The 27245-nt window shown below is 42.0% G+C and overlaps 1 protein-coding gene across 2 annotated transcripts; it reads left to right on the top strand.

Annotated features, from left to right (window-relative positions):
• The first annotated feature begins 293 nt into the window (after window positions 1-293).
• Window positions 294-27144, top strand: ulk1b (unc-51 like autophagy activating kinase 1). 2 transcript variants are annotated; one of them, XM_079552579.1, is made up of 27 exons: window positions 294-958; window positions 2270-2362; window positions 2643-2684; window positions 5879-5911; window positions 6194-6230; window positions 8338-8511; window positions 9290-9363; window positions 9446-9547; window positions 11056-11114; window positions 11207-11289; window positions 11535-11585; window positions 11705-11796; window positions 11883-12045; window positions 12866-12920; window positions 13057-13137; window positions 13764-13895; window positions 13972-14120; window positions 15626-15876; window positions 17393-17559; window positions 17637-17758; window positions 19060-19191; window positions 21005-21189; window positions 21514-21692; window positions 24309-24427; window positions 24512-24669; window positions 25053-25188; window positions 25297-27144. In XM_079552579.1, the coding sequence occupies exons 1-27, from the start codon at window positions 869-871 to the stop codon at window positions 25350-25352; spliced, it is 3015 nt and encodes a 1004-aa protein (XP_079408705.1). In that variant the 5' UTR covers window positions 294-868; the 3' UTR covers window positions 25353-27144. The 2 variants fall into 2 exon arrangements, with proteins under 2 accessions (XP_079408705.1, XP_079408704.1); XM_079552578.1 differs by having other exon boundaries at window positions 11880-12045.
• The last annotated feature ends 101 nt before the right edge of the window (window positions 27145-27245 follow it).

Here is a 27245-nt window from a genome sequence, read left to right as displayed (position 1 = left end):
ATCATACAAAAATATAAACCTCAGACATGGACCTACTTAAAAATCAACGATAGCCTTTGCCACCTTTTCGGTACCGATTTGCCAGATTTTGGGGTTTGGCCCATGGACTAATATGGATTACATTTTTTTCCATAAATGTATACATTTTTAAACAAAGGTGACAAGTGGCACGAGGATTTTTTTTAATTATTTTTTTTATTTCCAATTTTTTAATCCATGACGGTCCTAAACGGGCCTCTGTGACGTCAGCGAGGCACAGCTGTAACTGGTGTGCGCATGCGCTCTGCCGTCCACACGGTCTCCGCTTTGTTGGGACGATCGCTGTCGGGACTCGCAGCTCGTCAGCTGTTCATAGCGAAAGATTATGGGTATTTGACTAGATATTTTCCAGCTTTCATCAAATATAGAGCTCCGTACGTGAGTTTGCGCAAGTATTAACGTTTCAATCGACCAAAGAGAGGCTCTGCGAGATATAAACAAACGCAGCGAACTGCTTTTAAGGTGGCACGCATCTCAACGACAGCTACAAACCAGGTCAACCCGGTTTTCCTTTTACTAATGCTAAGTGGACCAACTTCGTAGTGGGCACGATGACATCAGTGGGTTTACCTCTACCGCCTCACTGAGAGTCAGTCCTCCAAACCTCTGCGTGTGAACATGAGAGAGGGGGGAAGCTTGTTGTTGTTGTCAGGACGGCAGCCCATGGCAAGTGGAGGAGGGCTCGGACATCTCCGCTGCTGCCCAAACTCGACCGACGAGAAAGGAGCTACCCACCAAAAGCAGGTCGAGGTCGGGCCTCCTGGTCTTCTGCGCGGGTCTCACTAGTACAAACGCAGCAGCAGCAGTACAAAAAACACCCTGCATCGACATGGAGACTGTGGGCAAATTCGAGTTCAGTCGAAAGGACTTGATCGGGCATGGCGCATTTGCTGTCGTTTTCAAAGGCAGGCATAAAGAGGTGAGTTCCCCGGCTTGTATCCGTGTGCAAATCGACTATTGTGGATCTAGACGAGCTTCGGCAGCAATGTGTCTCAATCTATTTGAATGTGATCGCTGTGAGGCTTTGGCCCAAACGCGCTTCTGCCTTCCAGTGTTGTGTTGTTATCGTCGTACGCCCTTAAGACAGGCCTTGCAGACGAAGGTGCGTGTTTAGCTCCCAGAAAGCAGCCACTTCCAAACATTATGATCAGTTGAATCATCTTTGCAGCAGATTGCAGACTTTTTTGCATTTTGTTTTTGTTTGTCTGCAGCCGAAAGCATCCCCTGGTTGAACATGTCAACTTGTTCAAAGTCTGGAGAGGCCAATATGATCATTTTAGATGCATTTAGCCAATATGGAACTACTTCACTGTCACTTTACCAGGAAAACACTGTATTTTCTAAAAACGAGACAAGCCACACCTTTGACATGATCACGGTGCCAAAGTATGTTCTTGGACTGTGTGAAATTCTGTGTCATTGCCCAGTGAAACCAAGGAAAGGCTCCGGCAAAACCATGAAAAACCTGAACAGTGACCAGTCTCCCAGCCACTGCAAAAGAGTAACTAGTTTTCCCACTTCAGTTCTAACCTCTTAACCCCCATCTGAAGCGAGCACATTTTGTCCAGTTTGGCGTTACCCAAATCTAAAAGCCTCTTGGGGGGAAAAAGACGTGAAAATAGCAACAAAAATGTGACAAAAAAGCGGTTTACAAAGTGACAACAAAGGGGGTAAAGCTGAATTGGAGAAAATGGACTTGGTTACAGGAATAGTTCACCAGTTTTCCATACTGAGATATGTTCTTACCTGAGCTTAGACGAGTTGATGCGTACCTGTCTGGTCTTTGTGCGTGCCCTCAGTCGTGCAAAACGACGCAAGATGTTGTTAGCATTTGGCCTCTCCCAATGTATTCCTATAGCTCCAAACGGGGTGAAGTTTAGAAGCTACCACGCTCTTCCACGGGCACAGACAAAGACCAGACAGGTACGTATCAACTCGTCTAAGCTCCGGTAAGAACATATCTCAGCATGGAAAAACGGTGAACTATTCCTTTAAGGCTGGGGGTGAGAGGTTAAACCATGAATAACCTTCTGGTATGTCGCCCCAACCCAATGAGATAGAAAAGGCTAATTATGCCCTGAAGTGCCTTGTTAAAGTGTACAAGTGTTCGGTGTTTGATGTTGGTCAAATACATGCGTAATACGTGTTTTTTTTTTGTTATTGTTCAGAGCAAAGTCATATTTTGGCTTCCGCTGCAAATAATAATTTGGAATCCCCTGTGTCTTTACAGAAACACGACTGGGAGGTGGCAGTGAAATGCATAAACAAGAAGAACTTGGCCAAATCCCAAACTCTGCTGGGGAAAGAGATCAAAATTCTCAAGGTAAGCATGAGCCATGCAACGGATCCAACAACAAAGAGTTCATCTGCATGATTCTTTCATTGTTAAACACCATTGTAGCCTCACCAAGTCTGTTTTTCTTATCATTTGATATTTGGTTTTCCACAAATGCTATGCTTTTCAGTAAATATATTATATACGCCTGCAAAGTGCTGCGCTGCGACTCTTGTTTTCTCGCCGCATGTCTCAAAATAAAGCTTTGTGGATGGAAATGTAAGAACTTTATTGATCCTCAGATAATAATTGTTCTTTTTTCTGCCAGGAACTAAAACATGAGAACATCGTTGCATTACTGGACTTTCAGGTATGGAAATGTGCACGTGCTCACTCACTGTGCCTTTGTCTCTGTCCTTGTGGTGCATCCTGTTACACTTTGGTACTTCACATTTTCACTGTTTACATTCTGTCTGGAGTCGCGTGGCTCCTCCTCATGCTTTATCTTTTATGACAACACAGGGTGCATGACCCCGGTTAGCCCAGCTTGTTTATATAGTCGGGATATTACTGTAATACACCCACAAATACTGAAAGGAAGGATGAATTGGTGTGTGTGACTACTGTTGCATGCATCCTTGTGTCTCGCAGTGCATAGTGTGTACTGTAGGCCTACTCTGTAAACAAGGAGTGTAGTTTAAGGGCGTTAAAAAGTAAATATATAACCATGAAATTCTATTCCGCCTATAGGAAACTCCGCCTGCTTCTAAATAATGTTGTACCCCCAGCAAGGCAAGCCAGTGAATAGGACTTATTATCACCAGGAGAGATTGTCTTACTTAGAGATTAACAAGTAGCCTTTAGCAACATCTGCCAGGACGTTTAGACTTCAACTACCAGCGTGCTCAAACGAGTCTTTGACCTCACCTCACCCTCTGTTGCTTTTGTCTATTGGTAACAATGTTGTGCCTTGTTAATACACAAACCTATCAGCTTCTGCTGCAGTGGTTCTCAACTGGGGGGTCAGAAATATATCACAAAAAGTATTGTATCGCAATACTCGATGATGCTGTATCTGTATCACCAGAAGCCACAATGTATAGCCAAATCACTTAAGTCTTCCATCTGACCGAGATTGATGTGTTTTAGACAAACTCAGCCTAAAACAACAAAGTAATGTGCTGGTTTAGTATTAGAATTTTCCTAATCTAGGAAAAACAAATTAATTATGATGTGTGTCTACTGAAAGTGAAATGGTTTATTGGATTACTGCAATAATATTGTATCACAATATTGCACCTTCATCCCAATTTCCAATTTATCAGAACGGAGTCATGGCGCTGTTTTAAAAGCCTGTCTCAAAAATGATTGCTTTTAAAGTTTAGACAGTTTTTATGGTTTCATTTCCTGAATAATACAACAGAACTTTGTGAGGAAATACAGTCTTTTGAAAATACATGTGAAAAAAAACCAACTGTATACTTTTATTCGGGCCGCGCTTGGCTTTATGAATTAAAGGTGCTATTACGTGCCAAAGTGAAGTCTGTCATAACTGTAAATGTTATTAGGTTCTTTGGTGTTTTTGATAGGAATATTTAGTAGTTTTGTCACTCTTACTGTATTGTTAATATTGAAATTTGCCTATTTGAAGCCACAATAGTTTTAAAATGTCTTACAGCTGGAAACCAACTTGGTGCTGTTGTGTTGTCAGAAGCTTTGTTGACTCAATAACATATTATGAGAAGCTTGTGTGCTCCCCATTTAGCTTTTCAGTCACTTTAGAAAACTGCAACAAAAATAATTTTGTTCAAACAATATTTTCTACATGACTTAGTCAACGTGATTAAGTGTGTTTTTCAATTCAGCCAGTGTATCTCAAACTGGGGTCGAGGCCCCTGAGTAGCCTGGGCCACACATTTTGATGCAAACAAATGCAGCACTGTCTTTGTCACTGAATCTAAGCTCGTGCCCCTGATTGAAATGTATTGTGTTGTGGAGATACCAAATCCTGAGTGAATTAGCACATGAGTGTAAGGAACTCGTTATCAGGACGTGGCTTTGTTTCGCCCTGTGGCTTTCACCCCCACTGTATTGTAACAGAATAAAAACCTGGAGACGGTCATTTGATGAGCAGGCAGCCACTCTGCTGGGCTGGGAGGTCATCTTTGCATACGTATGCCTGGTACCTTTCTCTGTTCAGTAAACTAGGCCTTCATAAAACTCATCAGAGCCTCTAACTATTTATTTTTTCCACTACACTTCTTTCATTTGTCCTATTTGAGAAAAAGTCAGCTTGAAATGTTGTAATTATGTTGCCAAAATTGATTTTTGGGGGAGACGAGGATCCTGTTCCAGAGCTGTACTGTTTATCACCAAATAATCCTGTTTCTTTATTCGTCCGGCGGGAAATTTGTCTTGGCTGTCACATATAAAAGTACAATGACATGATGACAAGGAGGACGTTGAATACATATTCAATATAAACATAGTTCTATCACAATCCGGAGGACACAACCACCAACCATTTTTCTTTAGAGACCCCAGCAGCATCACACACCTTAAGTATATCATTCATTAAACCAGGATTAAGATCATAACAATACACATGATGTAAAGAAGTATTATGTACAAATATACAAAATACAATTGAATATTAGTGGATGGGTGTGCTGACGGCTGAAGTGTTCTGTCTTGAGTTCAGCTGCGTTCAAACCACTCTGACTTGTTGTTTCAATCAGATATTATAGTGAGGCCAGAATGAGACTGCAGACATCTGCTGTCCTGTGATAAGACACTTGAGTGAGCTACCCCCAGGGATACACTACAGGAGGAAAAAACAGATCTTATGCCAGGGATGGGAATGCTTTGTATAATATTCATCCAAACTATTGGTCTTACTGTATCTCACAATCTGATTGATTATAGATTAATGTTATCACAATGCTGTGTGAGGCAATATCCAAATCCATATTGTAAAGAGCGATGACATCACTGATCTCTTCCATCTGACCGAGATTTTTAACATTTGGGGTCTTAAATACAGTGTTTGAGCTGTGATTTTCCTAATTTCCTTCCATTTTAGCCTTTGTTTGGTCCTGATTTAGTCACGTTTAAGTCTTGTTTTGACACAATTTAACTTCAAAAAACACAAATTCAGGACCAAAACAACAAACAGTAAATTAGAAAGTTTATTACTGAAATGAATGTGTGATATGGATATTGAATCACTGACTGTTGCGACACAATATATCATGCAGCCCCACAAGTTTTATTTAAAGTTTTCCAATAATTTCCCCATTGAATATAAAAAGGTAAAGCCAAACACTTCCTCAATCCCTCACGCTCTTTTTAAGTTAACAGAACAGGAGACTCCTTTGCAGTTTTTTCCCCCTATCTAGAGTCTTTATAACCCAAAAGCTTGGTTTACACTTTAAACATTTGTGTTTTGATGCAATATCGGAGGTATAACATATCCCTGAACCCCTGTGCTCCTCTGCCACCTGTTCCTCTCATTGTCTGCTCGTGACAGATGTTTGTTTACCTGTGCTCTTATCTGCTCTGTAGGAAACTGCCAGCTCGGTGTACCTGGTGATGGAGGTAAGCCCGCTGAAGCCTGTGCCTTTGTTTGCTAAGTGTTGTATTGTCCCAGCTTTTGTTGGCAGCTTTGACATGGCCAGGCTATAATTAGCACCGGCTTCAAGCGCCATCAGCCTCACATCAGCCTCAATGGCCTCCAGTTAAATTGGCTTTAGCCATGCTTAGATTGGATCCATTGTGAGTGACTTTTGCAAGACTCTGTAATTTACTATGGGTGTGTAATAAAATTTGTTTTTGTATTAAATATGTTGGTTTATTCCTGTTTTTTCTCTCCTCTGATAGTACTGCAATGGCGGGGACCTTGCTGACTACTTGCACTGTGAGTATCAACAGGCTGTTGTAAAGATATCTACACTTTAGCCAAGTTTATGAATAAAATACATCAAACTAAATTAACTTTGGTATATTAATACTTCACAAATATCCTGCACAATCATTTTTCTAATTTGTATTTTTTTGAAGTGTTGATGCTTCTGGATTAGTTAATTAAAGTAGGCATGGTGAACTCAATCTTGTAAAGTCAATATAATTAAAGCCCTGGCCCCAGTTGCAGACACAGGGTGCATGCAATCTCGAGATGTTTGCGTCTCTATAATCATTTACAGCAGGGGTGTCAACCATACGGCGAGATGATTTAATCCGGCCTCTGCCTCATAGAGCATAAATTCAATAAATTCCAGAGTATGTAAAAAAAAAAAGTAAGTCTCTAGCCCATTCGTGTGCGGAGTTATGATTTTTTAGAGAATGACCAGAATGCTCATTCTCGCCACTAGGGGGCCTTAAACGTAAAACAAAAAAAAGGAAAGAGTTCCACACGCGTCCAGCAGAGGGCACTGACATAATAAAAGCTCAGGATATGAACACCACATTATATAGCCACGTGGTAAATGGACAGTCTGCCCCAGGACGGCTGTGGCTTCAATAACAGCTTGCCACCACCGAGTGTGGAGTAAATGAATAATGACTACTATGTAGAACTTGTGACACAGGCTTGTAAAGTGCAATACAAGTGTAAGTGTACAAGTGTATTAATGAAGCTACAGTTAAAGCAGTACTAAGTAACGTGTTTACCTTAATAAATCCTCTCCGTAGTCCCTGTGGGGGTAATACAAGTGATTATGGAATGATTGGAGGGTCTTTCATCTCCTCCTGGTGTCTCTGACCAGAAAACCATGTTTGCAACTTGACTGCCCCCGGTCCGGAGAAAGCAATACACACTAATGGAATCTCGAAGAAGAAGCTAACATGCTAACGGGCAAAGCTAATTGCGGGCTAACGTCACTTTAAACAGTATTTACAGAAAGGTTTGAGTGAAAAAATATATTTTCATTGTATAATTGGATGCACAGTATCCCTCTCTCCCTTCACCTTTCCTGTCGGCGTAGTATTTACTCTCCAAGACAATTAATAAGTTAAAAAATCGTAACTTGCTACGACACCTGCAGTTGCGCTTATGGCCTCTAGGGGGAAGAGTTACTTAGTACTGCTTTAAGTTGGGGCTTTTAACAAATCACAGCTGATTATTATTCATTTATTGGAAACATTTTCTCTATTATATGTGGCCGGCAACCCGCCGTGGGAGCTTAATTTCAGCCCGTGACCCAAAATGAGTTTGACACCCCTGATTTACAGTGTTTGTACTTCTTTGCATTTGCTCGCCCAATAAACATCTTCCATTTTTGATTTGATGTTGAAACTGCTTGTTTGAGGTATCTTTAAGTATTTTTTTCCTGCGGACCCCAGGCAACATTAGGGCTCACTAACAGTTGATCACTGTTACCTGTGAATCCTCGGTGAATCCTTGGCTCTCGGGGGACACTGTGTCCTCGGCTCGGGCCAAATAAACAAAATCCTTTGCAAATCCGCTGTGATTCGCAGTTTTACAAACATGGCCAGTGCCCTGTGAGTGGTCAGCAGTTCCAAACTAGTAGGGCTGCTGTTGTTCTTGCACTCCAAAGGAAAGAAAAGCTACAATTGAAGCAAGGCTTAAAGGGCTTTGTGGATATCCTGGCCTGCCCTATTCCTAATTTTTGTTGCCAACTGTGAAGTCATCCAAAAGGTGAATTTAAAAAAAGAACCAAGCCAAAACAAGGGCGCTAGACATGATTAGAGGGCAGAGGAAAAAAAAAACAATGTCTGGGACAGAAAGGCAACAGGAAACCGCTTTATCTTTGTTCCCAGAAACAAAAAAAGATGTTATACTACTACAGGTAGAAGAGCTTTACAGGTTTTGCACATAAGTATCTGTATGTGCTTAGCAATGGCGGTGATTATGACTTTTATTTAAGGTTTGCACTGGACTGTGCTGTGCTATATTCACTTTGCAAGGCTGTTAGACTGAGTATACACAGGACTATACACAGTAGACAGGTCAAACAGAAGGTCAGATCGTGTCAGTAACAGATTGTATTGGTCTGTGTGTGCAGCCAAAGGCACCCTGAGTGAGGACACCATTCGAGTGTTTCTGCAACAGATTACAGGTGCCATGAGGGTGCTCCAGGCCAAAGGCATCATCCACCGAGACCTGAAGCCCCAGAACATTTTGCTCTCCTTCCCACCAGGACGCAAGTCGTACTGCTACAACACCTGCATCAAAATCGGTAAGTTCAAAGGACGCTACAGTCTTACATCATTTACTCCTACAACTTATAGGTCAATATGAAGTTCATTATTCTTAAGATTTATTGTGCATCACTTTATTTTTAGGGCTGTCCAGTTTTTGTTGCGTGCAAATAACGCATAAAGCATGACTGACGCAAATGAATTGTATCATCTGTTTTGATGCCTTGTGTTGCATGCTTCTGCAGCTGAACAGGGGATGCTTTATTAATAAAGTGTTTTGGACCAAATTAATAACACACAAAAATCTGTTTCTGCATTTTAGTTTTGTGGATTTGAATATAGGCTGAAAACCACCATAATAAAGGAAACGCAAGGGCCTAGTACAGTGTATTGTATTTAAATGTTTTGAAAGTCTGTTAATCCAAAAGCCGTGTAATTCTCTTTCGCTCTGGATAGAAAAAAAGCTGCCCTGTGGGAGAGAGCAGCCTGGGATTCGTCAGCCCCAGTCAAACACAATGTTATAATCCCCAAGAGTCTGTCAGAGCTTGCTCGGTGTCCCGTGCACTGTACACAAATATGCCCCGAGTTCAGCTAAGTCCACAGTTCAAACATCACGGATCAAACTTTCTGCTAGTTTGATAATTGTTCATCTCAGCATCAGCCACAGCAAAAACAAACAAGTGCTCACGGCAATGACGCCTCATGATTGGTTGAAACTAATAGTGGTGCCATTTCAAACAAATCACAAGCTGGGTTTTTGTCACTCACAATCCAGTGCAGGGTATAAATGTAACCAGTTCACCCATGTCTTTCCAGCTGACTTTGGCTTTGCCCGCCATCTTCAAAACAACATGATGGCAGCAACACTTTGCGGCTCCCCAATGTACATGGTATGCACAATTTTTTAAGTCTTAGGTTTTTCATGATTATTCAGCCATGCCACTCAATGGTGTGCTTTATTTGGCCGAGCAGGCTCCTGAAGTCATCATGTCCCAAAACTACGATGCCAAGGCGGACCTGTGGAGCATAGGAACCATCGTGTTTCAGTGCCTGACCGGAAAAGCACCTTTTCAAGTGGGTATTGCAGACTCTCCTCCTCTAGCAGGGGTGTCCAAAGTGCGGCCCTCAGACCAATTTATGGTGGCCCTCGGCCTCTTGCTGTATCGGTACACATCACCAGAGATGGATCTTTTTACTGAAATGTAATAATTCTATACAATTCTAACCGAACAACTAACATTTTACTGTGAGACAGAGCTGGCATGAAGGTTTTAAGCTTAAATAGAGGTATGAGGCTCAATTTAAACCTCTGCTAGTCGAAGGTTTTGCGGCACTAACTACCGATCTACGGCCCTTCACCCTGTGTACGCTTCAATATGCGGCCCCCCATGAAAAAAGTTTGGACACCCCTGCTCTATAGTATTTAAAGGTTATTTACATTTAACAAGCCACATTCGTTCATATGAGAAAGCTTCACTGCACTGTTCCTCCAATAAATGGGGATGTACAGTCATTATTCACACTTTGTGTCCCCAAGGCATTTTAATTCTTTCATTTGGTTTGCTCACTTAGTTTTCAGAGGATTAAGAAGTCTATTATAAAGCTTTTACTCTCAGGCTGACTTTGCATGGATTTAATGATTGCAGCACTAATGGTAGTCTGTGTCTCACAGCAGCCAGGCGTGCAACACAATTCACTCACTGTTCGAGTGCCAGCGACTGTTTGTCCCACTTCCTCAACAGTCTCGGCTGGTTTGTCGCTGAGCGCTTTCATTCTTTATAAGTGTATTAAACATGTCTTGTCTCTTTTCTAAAGGGATGACTGGAAGTTGGAACCTACATTGGTTTTATACTTTGACAATTTAATGCAGAACTAAGTAACTCATGCCTCTATAGGCCATAAGCGTCACTGCAGGTGTCGTAGCATGTTGCGTTTTTTTTACTCATTAATTGTCCGTGAGAGTAAACACTACCCTCACAGAAAAGACAAAGGGAGAGAGTGATATTGTACATCCAATTACACAATAGAGATACAAAAAAATCACTCAAACATAGCTGTAAATACTGTATAAGTGGCGCTAGCCCGCAGTTAGCTTTGCCCGTTAGCCTGTTAGCTTCTTCGTGTTTTCAATAGTGTGTATTGGTGGCTCTGACCCGGTGGCAGGAAAGTTGCAATTGTGGTTTTCAGGCCAGAGACACCGGGGGGAGATGAAAGACCCCCCAATCATCCCATTAACACTTGTATTGCCCCCAGAGGGACTACGGAAAGGATTTATTAGGGTAAACAAGATACTTAGCACTGCCTTAAATACATAAAAGGGTTATATGGACCTGTCTGGTCGCTTTACTTCCTTTGACACAATTAGACACGTCACAACTTGGAGCCCTGGTAATACTTTTTTCTAACACGACTCCAACACAACGGCTAATTTTCTGGTTTTATGTAAAGTAAAACACAATACTTGATCCACGACACCAAAATAATGTTGACATTAGAAATGAGCTGAACATTATGCATTGCATACCATTGTTAGTGGTATCAGTGTCTGAAAATATGTATTTATATTTCCTTCTTACTTTCAGGCCAGCAGTCCCCAAGACCTTCGACTGTTCTATGAGAAAAATACAAGTCTTACCCCCAAGTAAGCAATAAACTGCTGAAGCCTCAAGTTTTTCAGTCTAACATATTGTGCTTTGTGCAACAACCTAATGTTGTTTTTTCTTTGTTTTGCAGTATCCCCAGAGAGACCTCATCCCATTTGAGACATCTGCTGCTGGGACTGCTGCAGCGCAACCACAAAGACCGGATGGATTTTGGTCAGTCAGCGCGGTCCATTCACTGTTTATAGCTCAGTTTTCAAAAATGGTGAAATAGTGTAGTGAATGCAGACGCAACTGCTAAACATGACCTTTTGCATCACGCTCCCTCTCCTTTAGCTGAGATAGTGAATAGTACATCAATATGTTGGCTACTACAATGCACTACTTTGCTATACGGAAAATCTTTCTCACTATAAAATAGAAAAAATGATAATTGTCATTTTTTTTCCTGACCTTGGCAGATGAGTTCTTCAGTCATCCCTTCCTGGAGGCCAGCTCATCCGTGAAAAAGAGTAAGAGTGAAAACATTTGTGTTGGCTGCCACTATTAAAGACAGTGGCCTTCTAACACAAACAATTAATTCTTAAAAAAATAAATAATGAAATCACATAATTTGAGCCTTTTCTTTCAGCAACCCCCACTGTGACAATGACCTGCTTCCCCAGCTCTGCGTCAGCCAGCTCCTGTAGCAGCTCCTCCACCTCTCACCTGGCCTCACCACCGGTCTGTACCTCACATTTAATTATCCTTATAACACTACAACACATGCTAACCTGTGACTGTGTGGTTTTTTTGGGTCTCTGCAGCAGTCTCTAGCTGAGGGGCAGCCGGTGCGGCCCAAAGCTCCGGCCTCTCCCACAAAGGAGGCCACTGGGTTCCTACTCAAAGACTCTTCAGGAGGGGGGGGCAGCAGCAAGAACTCCTCCTCCTGCGACACAGATGACTTTGTTATGGTTCCTGCTCACTTTAACAGTAAGCAGATATCAGCTTGAGCTTGAAATGTCAAATTCAGATGATCACGTTTGTCACGCAAGCAGCCATTTCTTCACATTTAGAGACAATCTTTATCTTCAGTACTGGGAAATTCCATTAATTCTGACTAGAGCCGGGCGCCGATAAAAGGTGCCAGAGTGGTATAGCAAAAATCGTTTGGTACTATCAAAAGAAAAAAAAAACTTGGTGCTCGCTGCTACAATTATTTCTTTTGATATTAAGTAGAAAAAGAGGACAGTTTGGGTTCTGGTATTGTAAAGTTCTGTACGTTATCAGCGGTGGGATTAATCGCAATTAATCACATTTAAGCATCATTTATTTAGAGGTTGTGTTAGAGGAGGTATATTTTAGATGCTTATTTTAAGTGGATCATTTCAAACATTTCAAAGACCGTAGCAGTTTGATTTATTTTGTCCTGCCAAGACGTTGGAGAATTATCTTTTTAATGAAGTTTATGTGGCTTTACTGTGAAGAAACAATTTTGACAGTACAATTATTTTTGGCTTCGTCCCTAAGCAACGTCGTGTGGGAAAAGGGAAACTGAAAAAGTGTCTGTGCCGCTGAAGTAAAGTGTGATTAATTTCGATTGATATTTTAAATCGCACTAAACCTTATGTAATTAATTAACTGGAGTTGATCGAAAAAAGTCCCGGCTCTATTAAAATAGAACCATTGCAGGCCAAAAACAAGCCGCAGCTAGGATCTCTGTTGTTGTTTGTTAATTGTATTTACCGGATTTGTTTTGCCCTGTTGTTTTACCCTGCCCATTTCCAACTGTCTATTTCTCTTTGTAATCCAGCAGGTGAGCCAACTTGTGAAAACAAAGCGCTTCAGGACAGCCTCATGAACAGCAGGTAATAATCACTTTACAGAATGCCATAACCTTTACTGAAGTCATTTGATGACTGTCACATAATAATAAATGTTTGGTCTTTTGCTGCAGCGTAATAAAAGGTTTATCTTGTCCTCTGTCCCTGTGTGTCTTCGCAGCTCTCTCCTGGCGTCTGCCGGTCTGTGTAGTAAAACGCCACCACACTCTCCATCTTACAGCGGCTCCCCGAGTTCTGTCAGGTAAAATTACACTAAATTACAACACTATTGTTAGAGAATTAACAATGGTGTTCGAGAGGATAGATGAAGAATAGGCAGTCTGGATGTCTTATACAGGAGAAGTTTATTTACCATCGGTGCGGGACCCGGAGACATGAACTCGAGACATTGCGCTCATCCTACCATTCAAGTCTGTCTATGCTTCCACAGAAAAGGGATAAATATCCTCTTAGACCGTCATACTGATACACAAGCACACATTCAGTGGCTGAGAGTGGCGCCTGAGCACCACAGTCAAGGCTATGACAGAGATAGTACGACTGTACAGCCTGACCCACAGATAGCACAACTTTACAGCTTGACCCAGTATGATAAATAGCGATTTAATGTTATCCTCAAACAACTATCATTGTGGTGGTTTGGGAATTTCTTTTTTTTTAAATTCTGAAACAGTTAATTTCAACCATTCGTCTGTGTATGCATGCATGCAAATAGCATTCATTGTAGGAGGAATGTTCAGTAATTCATTGTGCAAGTGTTTTCACAACACAGCTTGTGATTACTCTTCCACACAAATTCATCCATCCCATCTTCTGTCTCATCTGACAGTATTGGCACTGTCTGTTCATCTGGTGTTTTTTTGGCAGGCCCAGCGACTTCTCGGGGAGTAACTATGGTAACCACGGTCAGTCGCTGCCTATCCCAGTCCCCACTCAGGTCCACAACTACCAGCGCATGGAGCAGAACTTGCAGAGCACCAGGCAGGACAGCTCGCCGCGGTTAGTGTCAAGAAAAGTTTGGGGAGTAAATGTTCAATGCTGAAAGTAATGTTCCCCTCCAATAATGCCCGCTCAGGATGTCAACAACAGTGCGCCGCTGCAGCAGTAACAGCTCGCTGGGCTATGGTCGCCAAGGACCCTCTCCCCTGTACGGCCAGGGAGTGCTGCCCGCTAACCGCCGCCTTTCCCTGGGTGGTACCAGGCCTTTCCAGCTCTCTCCTCAAGGTAATCCGCAAGAAATCCCCACTTATTCCAATTTCCTTTTGGGTCCACGCCATGAAAAACATTACATAAATTCTTAAATCCAAGTCAAGCTCAGGTCTCAGAACCTTTGATCAAACCCGTGTAACATCCACATTTAACTGTCATTTTGAGGCTCTGTAAAGCGCTGTGTGTTGTGCATTGTGTGGTGACCTTTAACAGCTTCAGCAGCACAATCCTCCGAGCCACAGGTGACACAAAGGAAAGCACCAGGAAAATAGCCTCCATTCTGTGTGACAGGACCAGACCGCTCACTGACAGTATTTCTGATCCGATGCATGAATCCCACCTCCGTGTCGCTTGTGTAAATCGTAAATCCGTGACGCGTAAAAAAATAACATGGCTGCAGATAGAATTTCTCATTCTCGACCCACAGCAAAATAGCCATCCAAATGTAAAATGTAAAAATACAAAATACCCATTGTTATTGACTCACAAACAATTCTCCTCAGTTACTGTACCTCCGGCAAATCTGTGAGGAGCTGGAGCTCAGCTCACATACTGAAGCAGGCCTGATTAACATTCTGCTTTGAGGACAATGCTTGGATTTAAAAAAAAAAAATCTGTAGCAATGTTATAAGAGAAGTCGACAGGTCAACCGTCCTCCAGCGCAGATCATCCTCTTCATTTCACCCATCTATTGTCTTGTCTATCCTCAAGCTGCAAAGGAGTTATTTCTATATGATGCCCGTACAGCCATTACCTATTATGTTTAGAAACAGTGCATTACAATAACAGAGGTGTCCATAATAAAGTCAGTACTTATACAGACAAATGTCATTTTCTTATCATTTCAAGGTAAGTATTATGTATATGATCAATCTTACAAGAAGAGCCCAAAGGCTTCTGAAAAGGCAACGCCACATGTTCGATACCTTACTATACCGTTCTTCTACTTAGTATTGGAAGCACCTTTTTTAGTGTAAATCCTATACAATCAAAGCTCCACGACGTGTTGGTGTTTTGATCTAATTTCTGCCGCTTGGAGGGCCCAGCACTCTTCGATGCCAGCGCCAGAGCGGGACCATCGGTATATTCTCTTTCTCTCGGAACACGAACAGTGTTTAACTCAGAAGTGGGATGAGTAGAGTTTGCAGTTTGTCCTGTGAGAGTTTACAAAGGATGTAGCCTAAATGCTGAATGAAGTACAGGCTGTAGAGAGGAGGAGAGGCTTTAGCGCTCTTGCAGCACGTCTCAGTCGCGCTCCTTTTTGCTAACCATTGGCTGCAAGATGTGCCAGGTAGAAGACGGGGGGGCCCTCAGTGTTTTTGTTTTGCACCCACTTTCCACACACACTCTTTGAATACACTGTTGCTCTTTTCACTTTAGCAAAGATCCTGTTGCCACACTACAGTGATTTGCAATTGCCTGTTGTTTATTTGCCTTTTGTTTTTCTGCATAGCTTCAGCAATTGTTCCAGTTTTTTTTGTGTGTGTGTGTGTCTAATATCATGCCGCCTCACCCTGCAGCTCATCATGCTGAACTTCGGCCAACGGTGCAGCAGCATCAGACGGGATTGGGATCTCGGCTCCACAGTGCTCCCTGTTTGTTGGAGTGCGCCAATGCAGGCTGCAGACAGAAAATCCGGAAGCAGCACTCGGACCCCATCGCAGTCCCGTCTCCCGGCCTGATGGCTGTGAGACCGCTGCACTCCTCGCCTCGACTCAGTGAGCTGATGCAGCGCAGCCCTCTGCCCACCATACTGGGCTCGCCTTCCCGGGTAGGTCTTCTGCATTTTTCATATGTGTGACAAGGGGAGTAAAAGAGTGATTGCATATTACCTTCTTGTTTTAACTGTACCTCTTCACACAGTTCTTTTCACTTCCACTGATATTGCTTTGAAGTAACTCTACTCTTTCTTGAGTAAAATGTTTGGTTAATCTTTCCATCATGAGTAGATGCGACAAAAGCTTCAAGCTGATTTTCTTGCATCACATCTTGAGAATTATTTCTTTAATTACATTTGTATGGTGTATTCTTTGGAAAGATTCCAAAAATGCTGAAACAGTATATCAGACTTTCACTTTCACTAAATCTGTTTTTTTTTTCTTTTCACATTTACTTAAAGCCACACCACGTAGAATTTTACCCTCTAAATAAAATTGAAATACAAGCATTTATTTTATGACAGATATTTTCATCATTGAAAAATACCCCATAAATGTACAAACAAACATTTATGAGGCTCACCCCTCCTAAGGGATGAGTGTAAACTTTACTGGGAGTGGGTACGTCTCCAGCTCGTTTCCATGGAGATGTGACAAAAGGCAGCAGAATTTGAGCTATAAACAGGTTAGTTTCTCATCCAAGTCCATTCTTTACACACTGCAGTAATAGCATTTTCTTTGTCATTAGGAACATGTTTAGTTTTGTCCAAAATGTTACGCAGTGTACCTTTAACGTAAGTGGTTGCGTTCACGTGACATCAGAACATTCTAAACATACAATAGTTTAAAAATTGAGGTAGAGGGCAACTGAAAATTCCATGATGGCAACTATGGTAACTGTGGTAACTGGCAAACTGCAGATTTTTTTTGGTTTTTGCCTTTGGTTAATATCTCAGTCATTACTGGGAGAATCCACATTAAACAAAAACTGTCTCAAAGTTCATTGTCTCCTTTCAGCGTGTATAAACTATTGTCCTATTATTAATATTTTTATTATTTTCAGCATTTTAGCTGGTGCGAAGTATGCTGGCAGTCCCCAGCAGCACCGTCTTTAGTATTTCTTTGGCACTGATTCTGCAAGGGAGTTTGTCCAGGTGCTCTTGGAGCCCTTTCTTGGCAGTTCCTAAAGCACCGAATACAATTGGCATAATTCGAGTTTTGGTGTTCCACATGCGCTTGATTTCAATCTCCAGATCTCGATACTTAGTGATTTTCTTCGCTTCTTTCTTTAAGATGTTTTTGTCATCTGGGATAGCCATATCAATCAAATAGCAGATTTTGTTGTTCTTGTCATGGAGCATAATGTCTGGCCGATTTGCCGTGATAGTGCGGCCTTTGGGTGCTGATACAAAATTTCTCGTTCTGGGGATAAAATATTTCAAGCCAGAGATCACAACCACAGGAAAATGTCTCTGCTGTCTTTAAGAAATATATATATATATTTTAAGATAATCTTGATCTTTTTTTTTTTTTTTTTTTTTTTTAATCTGATGAGGGGGGAAATTGATCAGAAGAGATTATGTTATTTTATGTGATGGTAAGTTTTTTCTTTTTTGTTTTCACCCGCAGGCAATCCCTCCTTTTGAGTTCCCCAAACCCACCAGCTCCCCGAACCTCATGACCTTCCTGACTCAGGGTTTGGTGATGGGGTCTCCATCCAACAGGACCGCCCCACCCGAGCCACAACCCTCCCACTGCATACATAGAGTGACTGACGACGCCAAAGGCTTTGGGAGGTACAGACATTTAGGTTTTCTCACAGTTAATAAAGACAATGAAAAATCAACAGTATAACATGAAGTTCATTAAATAGGTCTCAGAGCGCTGGGCGGTTGTCAGACATGCTGCTAATAGCTGCTTTTGGCCCTAATGCACCTGTGGCTGAGAGGGGCAGCACGGAGAACCTCACATCTGCTAAAGCCATTGACATTATTGGTAAGAATTCTTCAGTTATAACCAGGGATGGGCCGATATACCATATTACTGTTAAAAAAAAAGAAAAGGAAATGGAAAAGAGGCTGAAAATTGGCGGGTACATCTACACCTGGCGGGACTTAGATGGGAGACTGTTTGGGGACACCAGGAAGCCTGGCGAATGTAGTGTGTGTGAGTGAGTGGTAGGTGGTGGGGGCTGATGTGCGCAGACTGGTTGCCTCGCTTACTACTTATACGATCACCGAGTATGGAGTGAATGAATAATGCACAACATTGTAAAGTGAATTTCATCATATGGAAAAGCACTATATAAGACTAGTGCATTCTTCTTCTTATTATTATTTTACTGCATTAACAATTATTATGCAAATGGTATTTCAGTGTCAAAAAGGTGGAGAAAAAAAAAAAAATCTGCATTGAGCAATGAAAAGTTTAGGGGAGGCCGTATAGACGGTTTATGCACGCCTCTGGAGGGTCCTACACCTTTATGTTCGAGAGACCCCAGAGGCACCAGCAGCTTCAAATATCTGTTTGTTGCTTTGTAGCAGCTGTTCTCTTAATCTGATGTATTTGCCTGAAACCGTCCTCATTGTGTCTTTATCTGCACAAACCTGTGTGTGAATCAGCCACAAATCTCTTAACAGTATGATGATTACGCTTCATCTTTTGTGAAATATCGAAGGTTTTCATACCTAGTCCAAGCCATTCAACTTGCTTTTCATCAGCAGAGAGATCCTTTTTCTTTCCTATATTGCTTGAAAATGTTGGTCTGCTTAATAATGTGGAACGTCCTTCTTCAGTAGTTTTTCCCTTAACTGTACTTACCTCACAACTAATCATAAAAGGCATCTGAGATTGAGTCAGCGATTCAAAGAGCCCTGAGACACAATACCATCCATGAGTTTCATTGAATTTTAATTTATTTTTTACCTTTATGACCCTGAAACACAATTTGCATAATAATTGTTAATGCAGTGTATGGCTGTAGCTTTGCTGAGATTGTGAATTGTCCCATCTCTAATGTAGAACATCCCAAACAAAGTAAAACTTTGTCAATTCTTAGGTTCTAGTTTATTGCTTGAATAGTCTTGTGGGTGATTGGAAATACATGTGTACGGACTACAGACTACAGATGGAAACTAGCATCTTCGCTTTAATCTGCCATATTTACATCGCAAACGTTTCAGATGTTCATTAAAATGCATTGTCCCTATCAAATAAATAATTATATATAAAAAATAATAACTAGATGACATTTTGAAGCGATACTGTCCACATTATACATTGCCTTGCTTCTATAGGACCATGTCCCCCTGGTGGTGCTGGTGGCTTCGCTCCCAGCTCTGGCAGCCCGAGACAGGTGACCTTTACTGTGGGCTCTCCTCCCACCGGCAGCACCCCTCCTCAGGCTTCACGACAAAGGAAATACTCAGGTAATTTGAACTCAATTCTCTTATCACACTGTCTACACTGAGAGGTGGCAGCCATTTTTCAGCCTCTGCTCCATCCATCATCCATATTTCAGGACTATTACCTCAGTGTTACGTGTGTTGATACGTGTTTCAGCTTGCAACATCTGCAAGTATATATTGTTTACTCACTGGTTATTTGTGCGATGTTTGTTAGCTGTTTTCTATTCAGATTTTAATTTGTTACTTTATTCTGCAAAACAGTACACATAATAGCAACCAGGGGAGTTCAGCTTCCCGATGGCCTTGTGTATGAAACTGTTCTTCAGTCAACTAGATCTGAACTGTTAATCTATTCTATTTGATGAAAAAACAACATTTTATTGAGATTGAAGAGGTCCTGCTCCTGAACCTAGACGATAAAATATTAACACCATTAATATGCGGTGAAATACAGTGCTGATTATCGGGAACTTAAAAGTCACATCATTATGAACCAGTGGTTTCGCTAGGGATCATTTCTCTCTGTCATGAGCTATTTTTATCTGTCAGTAACTCATGCCCCTAGAGGCCATAAGCGCCACTGCAGGTGTCGCAGCATGTTGTGTTTTTTTACTCATTAATTGTCTGTGAGAGTAAATACTACACTGACAGAAAAGATTATGGGAGAGAGGGATATTGTGCATCCAATTACACAATGGAGATCTTTTTTTTTTTCACTCAACCTTCGCTGTAAATACTGTTTGATTGGCGCTAGCCCGCAGTTAGTTTTGCCCGTTAGCCTGTTAGCTTCTTCTTCGTTTATTCCATTAGTGTGTGTTGCGCCTTCAGGTGGGAGGCAGGGGAAGTTGCAAGTGTGGTTTTCTGGCCAGAGACACCAGAGGGAGATGACAGACCCCCCAATCATCTCATTAACACTTCTATTACCCCCAGAGGGACTCCGAAAAGTTTTGAAGTGTATATACCCTCTATATAGGCTGCATATTATTAATATCAGGAAAAATGTGAGATTGCTGGATAAATGGATCTAAACTAAACATGATCTGAACAAAGTCAGGGAACACCAATTTTGCAACAGAAATGTGTCAAAGCTTGTGCGTAAAAGTCTCAAAGGAGGACGACTAATTAGAGCATCATCTGCTCATCAACATCAAGGCTCATATTACACTAATACAAAAGAAAATTGGAGCTTATTATTTGTATTTGCTCGATTTTGACGTAATGTTTAAGAAACAGTGGGTGAACGGGACAATATTTAGCAGTTCCGTCTGCTCGTACCTCCACGCACCACTCCTCCTTTTCCGTGAAAGCTAAAAATAGTCCATAAATGACGGAGAATTTTCGGTTAGTGTAACCTCTGTTATGTACATTTCTCCAGTTCAGTTCAGGACACTGGTCAATAGCAGAACTTTGAACACTCTAAACAGATACTGATTAAAACAAAACTAGGACACTGCTGTTTGAATGCGAAATGTATCAACAAAATATGCTTTGATGTGACCAATATTGTGACCAAGTCCTTCTATAACGGTACTCTTTCTCCCTCAAACTGAAAAAGCAGCTGTGATTTATCAAGAAACAAGCTAAATCTAGCCTCTTATACACAAAAAACAGCATGGCCAAAACCCTGTGGATTCCTTTTTCACCTGCAGCATGGCATCAAAACACACAAAACATATTATATCAGGCTGATATTTTGCATATATGATTTATTACCCATAGAAAAATAAGAACAGCCCTAGTACACAGCCTTTAAATGTTTAATGTTTTTTTTTTAATGCAGAGTGGCAGCATACCAATTAAACAGTTACATTTTTCTTCCCTCTCCATTTTGCAGGATCTTTGACTTCAGTCAGCTCTGGGGGTTCCTTGACCAGCCGGTACCCTCTGACAGGCACCTATCTGGATGGCTTCGAGGCTCCCTCCAGCCCTCGCTTGAGCTTCACTGATCCTATCACAGCCAACTTGGGCGGTCCTGTAGCCTTTGAGGCGCCGGAACTGCCTGAGGAGACGCTGATGGAGGTAAGGAGCTAGAAAGTCAAATTATCAGCACACTTCTATCTTACTTTGGTAAAAGTTGCTTCCAAGAGTGCTGCAATTTATTAAGCTCGAGCACCCAGCATGGCACAAGGGCCTAGACATTACACATGTGAGGGAATAAAACTGCATGAAATTGATAACAGCCGCAAAAGCCTCGGCAACAATATAGCTGTAAGTGCGCTTGGAGAAACCAGTTCATGAATTCATGCAGAGCTGTTGTACATTTCCATTTAAAATTCTCAACCTAAGCCAGCTCTTTCCCCTCCTGTGTCTTCATGGCTGTCATTCCGCGGTGCCGGAGAGCAGCAAGAGCATACCGACACTGTCCAGAGCCTGCGCTTCACCCTGGATTTCGCACGCTGTCTTGTGGAGGTGGCTACAGCCCGTGGAAGCACAGCAGAGCATACAGACATGGCTCACCCACCTCCCCGCCAGCAGCACAGCCAGGTGGCAGATCAGATCAGCTCTCTCAGCAGAGAGTGGAGGTGAGGCTCTTACCAATGTGGCTCATTCGGAAAGGGGATAGACGCTTGTACACCAACACGCACGTACGCACACACGCACACATGCACACACACACAATAACAGCTCTCTGCTCAATATCCAACTGTTCAACTGATTGCTAACAAGTGGAGAAAATAATGGGTCCATTTTCCCACGTGCTTAAAGGTAGGCAAAAAGAAAAGAAATGGCGATGTTACAGTGTAATTTTACTGTGTTTAAAGCAGTACCAAGTAACTCATGCCCCTAGAGGCTATAAGCGCCTGCAGGTGTTGTAGGATGTTTTTTTACTCATTCATTGTCCGTGAGAGTAAATACTACGCTGACAGAAAAGACAAAGGGATAGAGGGATATTGTACATCCAATTACACATTTTTTTTCCACTCAAACTTGGCTGTAAATACTGTTTAAGTTGTGTGTATTGGGGCCTCCGACTCGGTGCAGGAAAGTTGCAATTGTGGTTTTCTCGCAAGATACTCCAGTAGGTGATGAAAAACCCCCCAATCACCCCATTAACACTTGTATTACGCCCAGAGGGACTACGAAAAGGATTTATTAAGGTAAACAAGTTACTTAGTGTGGATTTTGCAGGCAATCCAAACACTTAAAGCAGTACTAAGTGCCGCACCAGCGGTTGAGGCTGCATCAACAATTGTTCTTGGGCAGAGCAAACCTGAGCAACCAGGCAGTGGAGTAAACCAATCAGTGAGGAGAAGAGCGACAAGAACATTTACTGTGAGGAAGTAAATAAACGGAATAGTGATGAGTTTATTCTAAATGACTTTGGTAAAAGGTTCACTTCAATTCAATTTTAAACCAAAGTGCTTTTCATTGATGCAACATACAATAGCAAAGGATAAAACACATACGTTTACAGTTCAAACGTGTATTAAACAATAATTAAACCAAGTCATCCTGCCTCTTTTGAAGGCCTGGCTAAAAAGGTAGGTTTAACTTGAACATGCGTGATGTTTTTAGTGGCTCCTTGATGTTCGAGCAGGGTTGATAAGATAAGGTAAGATAAGATGGTACTTTATTGATCTAACAGATGGAGAAATTGCATTCGTTGAGAGAGCATCCGGCAGCAGCACCCATTCAGTGCGCACCACTCGTTTTCCACTCTTTTTTTTTTTGGTGAAAGATGGTTGTGTCGCGGCCGCCATCTTCACTGTTTTGGTCACAGGAGGAGCACTGGTTGATGGGAAATCCGTAGACGATGACCACGGCGGTGGAGCTCTTGCGCTTGGCCACGATGTTCTTGGCCACACAGGTGTAGTTGGCCGTGTGGGACAGACGCGCCTGCTTGATGATCAGGTTGTGGTCCACGGTGATGTAGAAGTTCCTGTCCTCGGCCGGGTCCATGATCTCGTTGTCCTTCAGCCACTCCACCCGCATGACCTTGGAGGACGGAGAAACTGTAGCTGCCCTCTGTCTCCTCTGATCATCTGAAACGGTGCACCGCCTCCTGGGCTTGTCACCGTCTCAGAGCGTGGTGTCCTGCACTGGTCAGCTCCACCTCGTCCTTCCTCTTCCTCCTGCACAGCTCCCTCCACAGTCTATCACCATCTCCTCGTTGGTCCCTTTTGTTGTTTCCTGTAGCTCCTCTTGTGACGCCTCCTCCGTGCTGCAGGTGTGGGGGCTCTTGGTGCCTCTTCACTGTTCAGTGTCTCAGAAGAAGATGTTTGTAGATCTCAAATGGGTTTAGCTGATAAGCTAGCAGTTTGTTTACCTTCAAAAAGCTGCTTTCTTCAGGACCATTTTGGACTCTCAAAGTAAACAAATCCACCAAACCTCCACAAAAACACGGTAAAGACGTACAAAAGTATCCAGAAAAACAACGTGGTTCGTTGAAAAAGGCAAACAATTCACTGAAAAAGGCAAACAATTCAGCTGCACCAGGAGAGAGGGAGGTCACTTCCCTAAGTCACTTTCACTAAGTAAGTGCTTTATTGTCTTTATACAAGCGTACAATGAAATAGTGTTCAGGTGTTAGTCCTGAGCTGCTGCGGCTGAGCCGTCAATCTGACCCACACCTGCCTGGCTGCCTTCTGTCTCCTTTGATCTTCTGAAATGGTGCACTCCCTCCTGGGTTTGTCCCTGCGTCAGAGCGTGGTGTCGTGCACTGGTCAGTTCCTCCACCCCCTCCTTCCTCTTACTCCTGCCCTTCCTTCTTTCCTGTAGCTCCTCTTGTGACGCCTCCACTGTGCTGCAACTGTGGGACCTCTTGGTGCCTCTTCAGTATCTCAGAAGAAGACATTTGTAGGTCTCAAAAGAGTTTAGCTCAAGTGCAAGTGATGGCTCAACAAAGTCTATCGAGTCAGAGTTCAGCTCGAGGCGCAAACGTGCAAGTAGTGACCAGACCCACGTCCCATGAGTGTACACAAAATACAGAGGGTTTAGAGTCATTCACGCAAGTTTTGAGGAATCTCTCACAGCAACTATTGGTTCTTTTCATATGTCATTCCTTTATTGTCCCCAATGGCCCCAAGTAACCAGGAAGCTCTTTGCCCATGCCCAGAGTACAGACATGTAATAGTGTTATTGCATGAATAGATTTAGTATAGAGAAGTATGAACTGTTTGTCTGTTTTCTTTCCTTAGCTACGCAGAACAACTGGTCCTTTATCTAAAGAGTGCAGATCTTTTGTCGACTGCCTTACACACAGCAAAGGAACAAGTGAAAGAAGGCAAACTCTATCCATCCACAACTGTTAAACAAGGTACACAGAGCCTTATAAACTACAATGGCAAAGCTCCAGCTGCCTTTCAAGAGTTGTAGAAGTAACTTGTTTTTCTGCATCTAGTTGTGAAGAAGCTGAATGAGCTCTACAAGACCAGCGTCGCATCCTGCCGCTCTCTTAGCACGCGTCTGGAGCACTTCTTTTCCCGGAAGCACCGCCTAATGGACCAGATCAGCACCATCACTGCTGAGAGGCTGCTGTTCAGCCACACTGTGCAGATGGTAAGACGGAAGTCCAGCAGGTGCAAATTTAAAGGGGACAGGCAATCAACAGAACATTGCTCACAAGCTAGGGGTGAACTATTTTGGAATAACATATAACTACTGTGTTCCTTGCTAAACTTATGCTAGACTCTGATACATTTCAGAGCAGTTGTGACTGTTTTATGTGTAGAATGCAATTGGTACACAAAGTTATTCAAAGTGCATTACAGAACAAGAAAGATGCATTAAATTACATGATGATTACACTTAAAAAGACAAAAGACAAGTTAATGGTCATCAAACATAAACTATCTATTATCCTGAGCTGATTCTGTCCAGTAATATGCAGCTCATCAAGCACACGGTCGGGATTTCTGATTTTTGTCTGTGAAACTGTGTAGGTCCAGGCTGCAGCGCTGGATGAGATGTTCCACCAGGGGGAGGCATCCATCCTGCGTTATCACAAAGCCCTGCTGCTGATGGAGGGCTTATCTATGCTGCTTTCTGAACAGGAGGACATCCTCAGTGTTAGCAAATGTGAGTGCTTCTTGGCAAGGAAAGATTGACTGTGCTGACTTCTTGCTCATGAATGCTAATAGCGGTAGTTGTAAATAGTAAACCAAGGTACCGTGTTTGTTTTCACAGGTAAAGAGTGCATCGTACGCCGCCTATCAGCTCTGCAATCTGGGCTGTGTGTTTGAGACTGAGCGTAATGGAGCATAGGCAACACCAAATCACATATTCATCTTCTGAAGAAATACCACCTTTGTTTGTTTTTTACTCCAGTTAAAACTACACCTTGAAGAGCGAGGGTTTCGTTTCTCCTGCTGACCATTTTTGCATCAGAAAGTGGACCGTTGCTGTGTCAGTAGGTCAAAGCACTGGTGTGGTGAATCAATGCCTGTCTGTCTTGAAGAGGACTTTCTTTGCACAGAAGAGAAATCTCCTAAATTATACATAGACATTTATCCGTACTCTCTCATGCTTCTAATTCAAATGTACAAAGTGTTTACCATTGCTTTTCCTCCGCTTCCAAGTTCAATCATTTATATGTGTGCTCAGGTAAGGTAAATAGGAGCCTCGAATTGCTGTTGTCAAAATGACCAAAAAAAAGTCGTTTGTGTTTTAATTTTAGATGTAGGAGGACAGCTCTGTGACTGGCTTTACGTTTTAAAGACTTGACGATTATGATAATCAAACATTTATTTTAAACTTTAAAATATTAAAAAACCTGAACTTTAAAATGTACTTTTGATTCAAAGACTTCGGCTTGTCCTACTGCGAGCACTTTAAGATCTGTTTGTGCAGAATGTGGTGATGGTTCCATGTCTGAAATGAGAAGTCACAAGTGAATGTAAGGCTGAGGAGAGAAGGACCAGGACAACGAAATGTTACAGCAACATTTAAACTGATCCCAGAGCTATTTCTAATTCCTTTGCACTGTTTAAGTCATTTTTATTTGTTGTGTAGTTATTATTAGTGTCTGTTAGCCATGAGGATGTTTTAAAAGATGGTATAAGCTACGTTTCATTGCCGACTTCTATGGATGACAGTGTTGATTTGTGCTGAGTGTTGCATTGTTTTGTATAGTTTATTAGCCACACCCATGCTCCCAGAAGGTGTGATAAGGGGTTGTTTTAGAAAGGCTGAGAGACAATGTACATGCATGCATGAGCGTTTTGTTGAGGCGTCAGTAATTTAAGCAGAGTTTAACATTTGAGACTGACATGCAGGAATCAGTTAAAAAGACACTGTCAGTAGAATGAAGCAATGACTTGTGTGAAGTGAACATTGCTTGTCTTTGTTTGTATTTTGTTTTGTGGCCTTTGTATTAGAGGGGAAATGATATGTTTTGAAGGTATTTTGTTGTGTTTGTGTGCATATTCCTCGCATAACTATCTCTGTCTAACATGTTATTACAGTTTTCATATGCTTGTATTATCTTATACAACCGGGGTATTTGTTACATTCTAAATTAATGCATATGTCACTTTCAGTTTCTTTCAGTTGTAAATTAGCATAAACTTTCCTTAAGCAAATACACTAACAAAGACAGAAAAATCTTCCTGCAGCAGTCAGTTTCCCCAAAATGCACACCAGAGGTGTGTGGAGACTATGGATGTATTACGCTCCATTGCTACACGCTGTTTGTTACAAGTGCCCTTGAAATATTGGTGACTATAAAGTGAAGTGGAACCTCATGCACTCCCACATTGTTCTATCATTTATCCAAGTCGGTTATCTGAGAACATACCTAAAAATGTTTGCATTTAATTTTCACTCTACATACGTCATTTTACTTGTAAATATTGTAAATTAAGTTATTGCTGTTATTGTACAGATAGAGCTATGGGGAGCTCATTCCACCGAGACATTTCCAAAGAATGGGCGCTCTGACCTTTCCAATGCCTTGAGATTGGCAGTTTAAATGTGTCGTCAATCATGGTTTTTGATTGAGATGTTCTGCTGTGTGACTGAGTTGCAATAAAAAAGGTAAAAACAAGATGCGTTTGTCTTTTCTTTGATTTATTTATGACATCTAATGTAGGGTGACCAGATGTCCCAGTTTCCCCGGGACAGTCCCCAATGTCCCT

This window comes from Gobius niger, assembly GCF_951799975.1.
Source record: "Gobius niger genome assembly, chromosome: 2".
NCBI lineage: Eukaryota > Metazoa > Chordata > Actinopteri > Gobiiformes > Gobiidae > Gobius > Gobius niger.
This window is presented reverse-complemented; position numbering and strand designations above follow the sequence as displayed.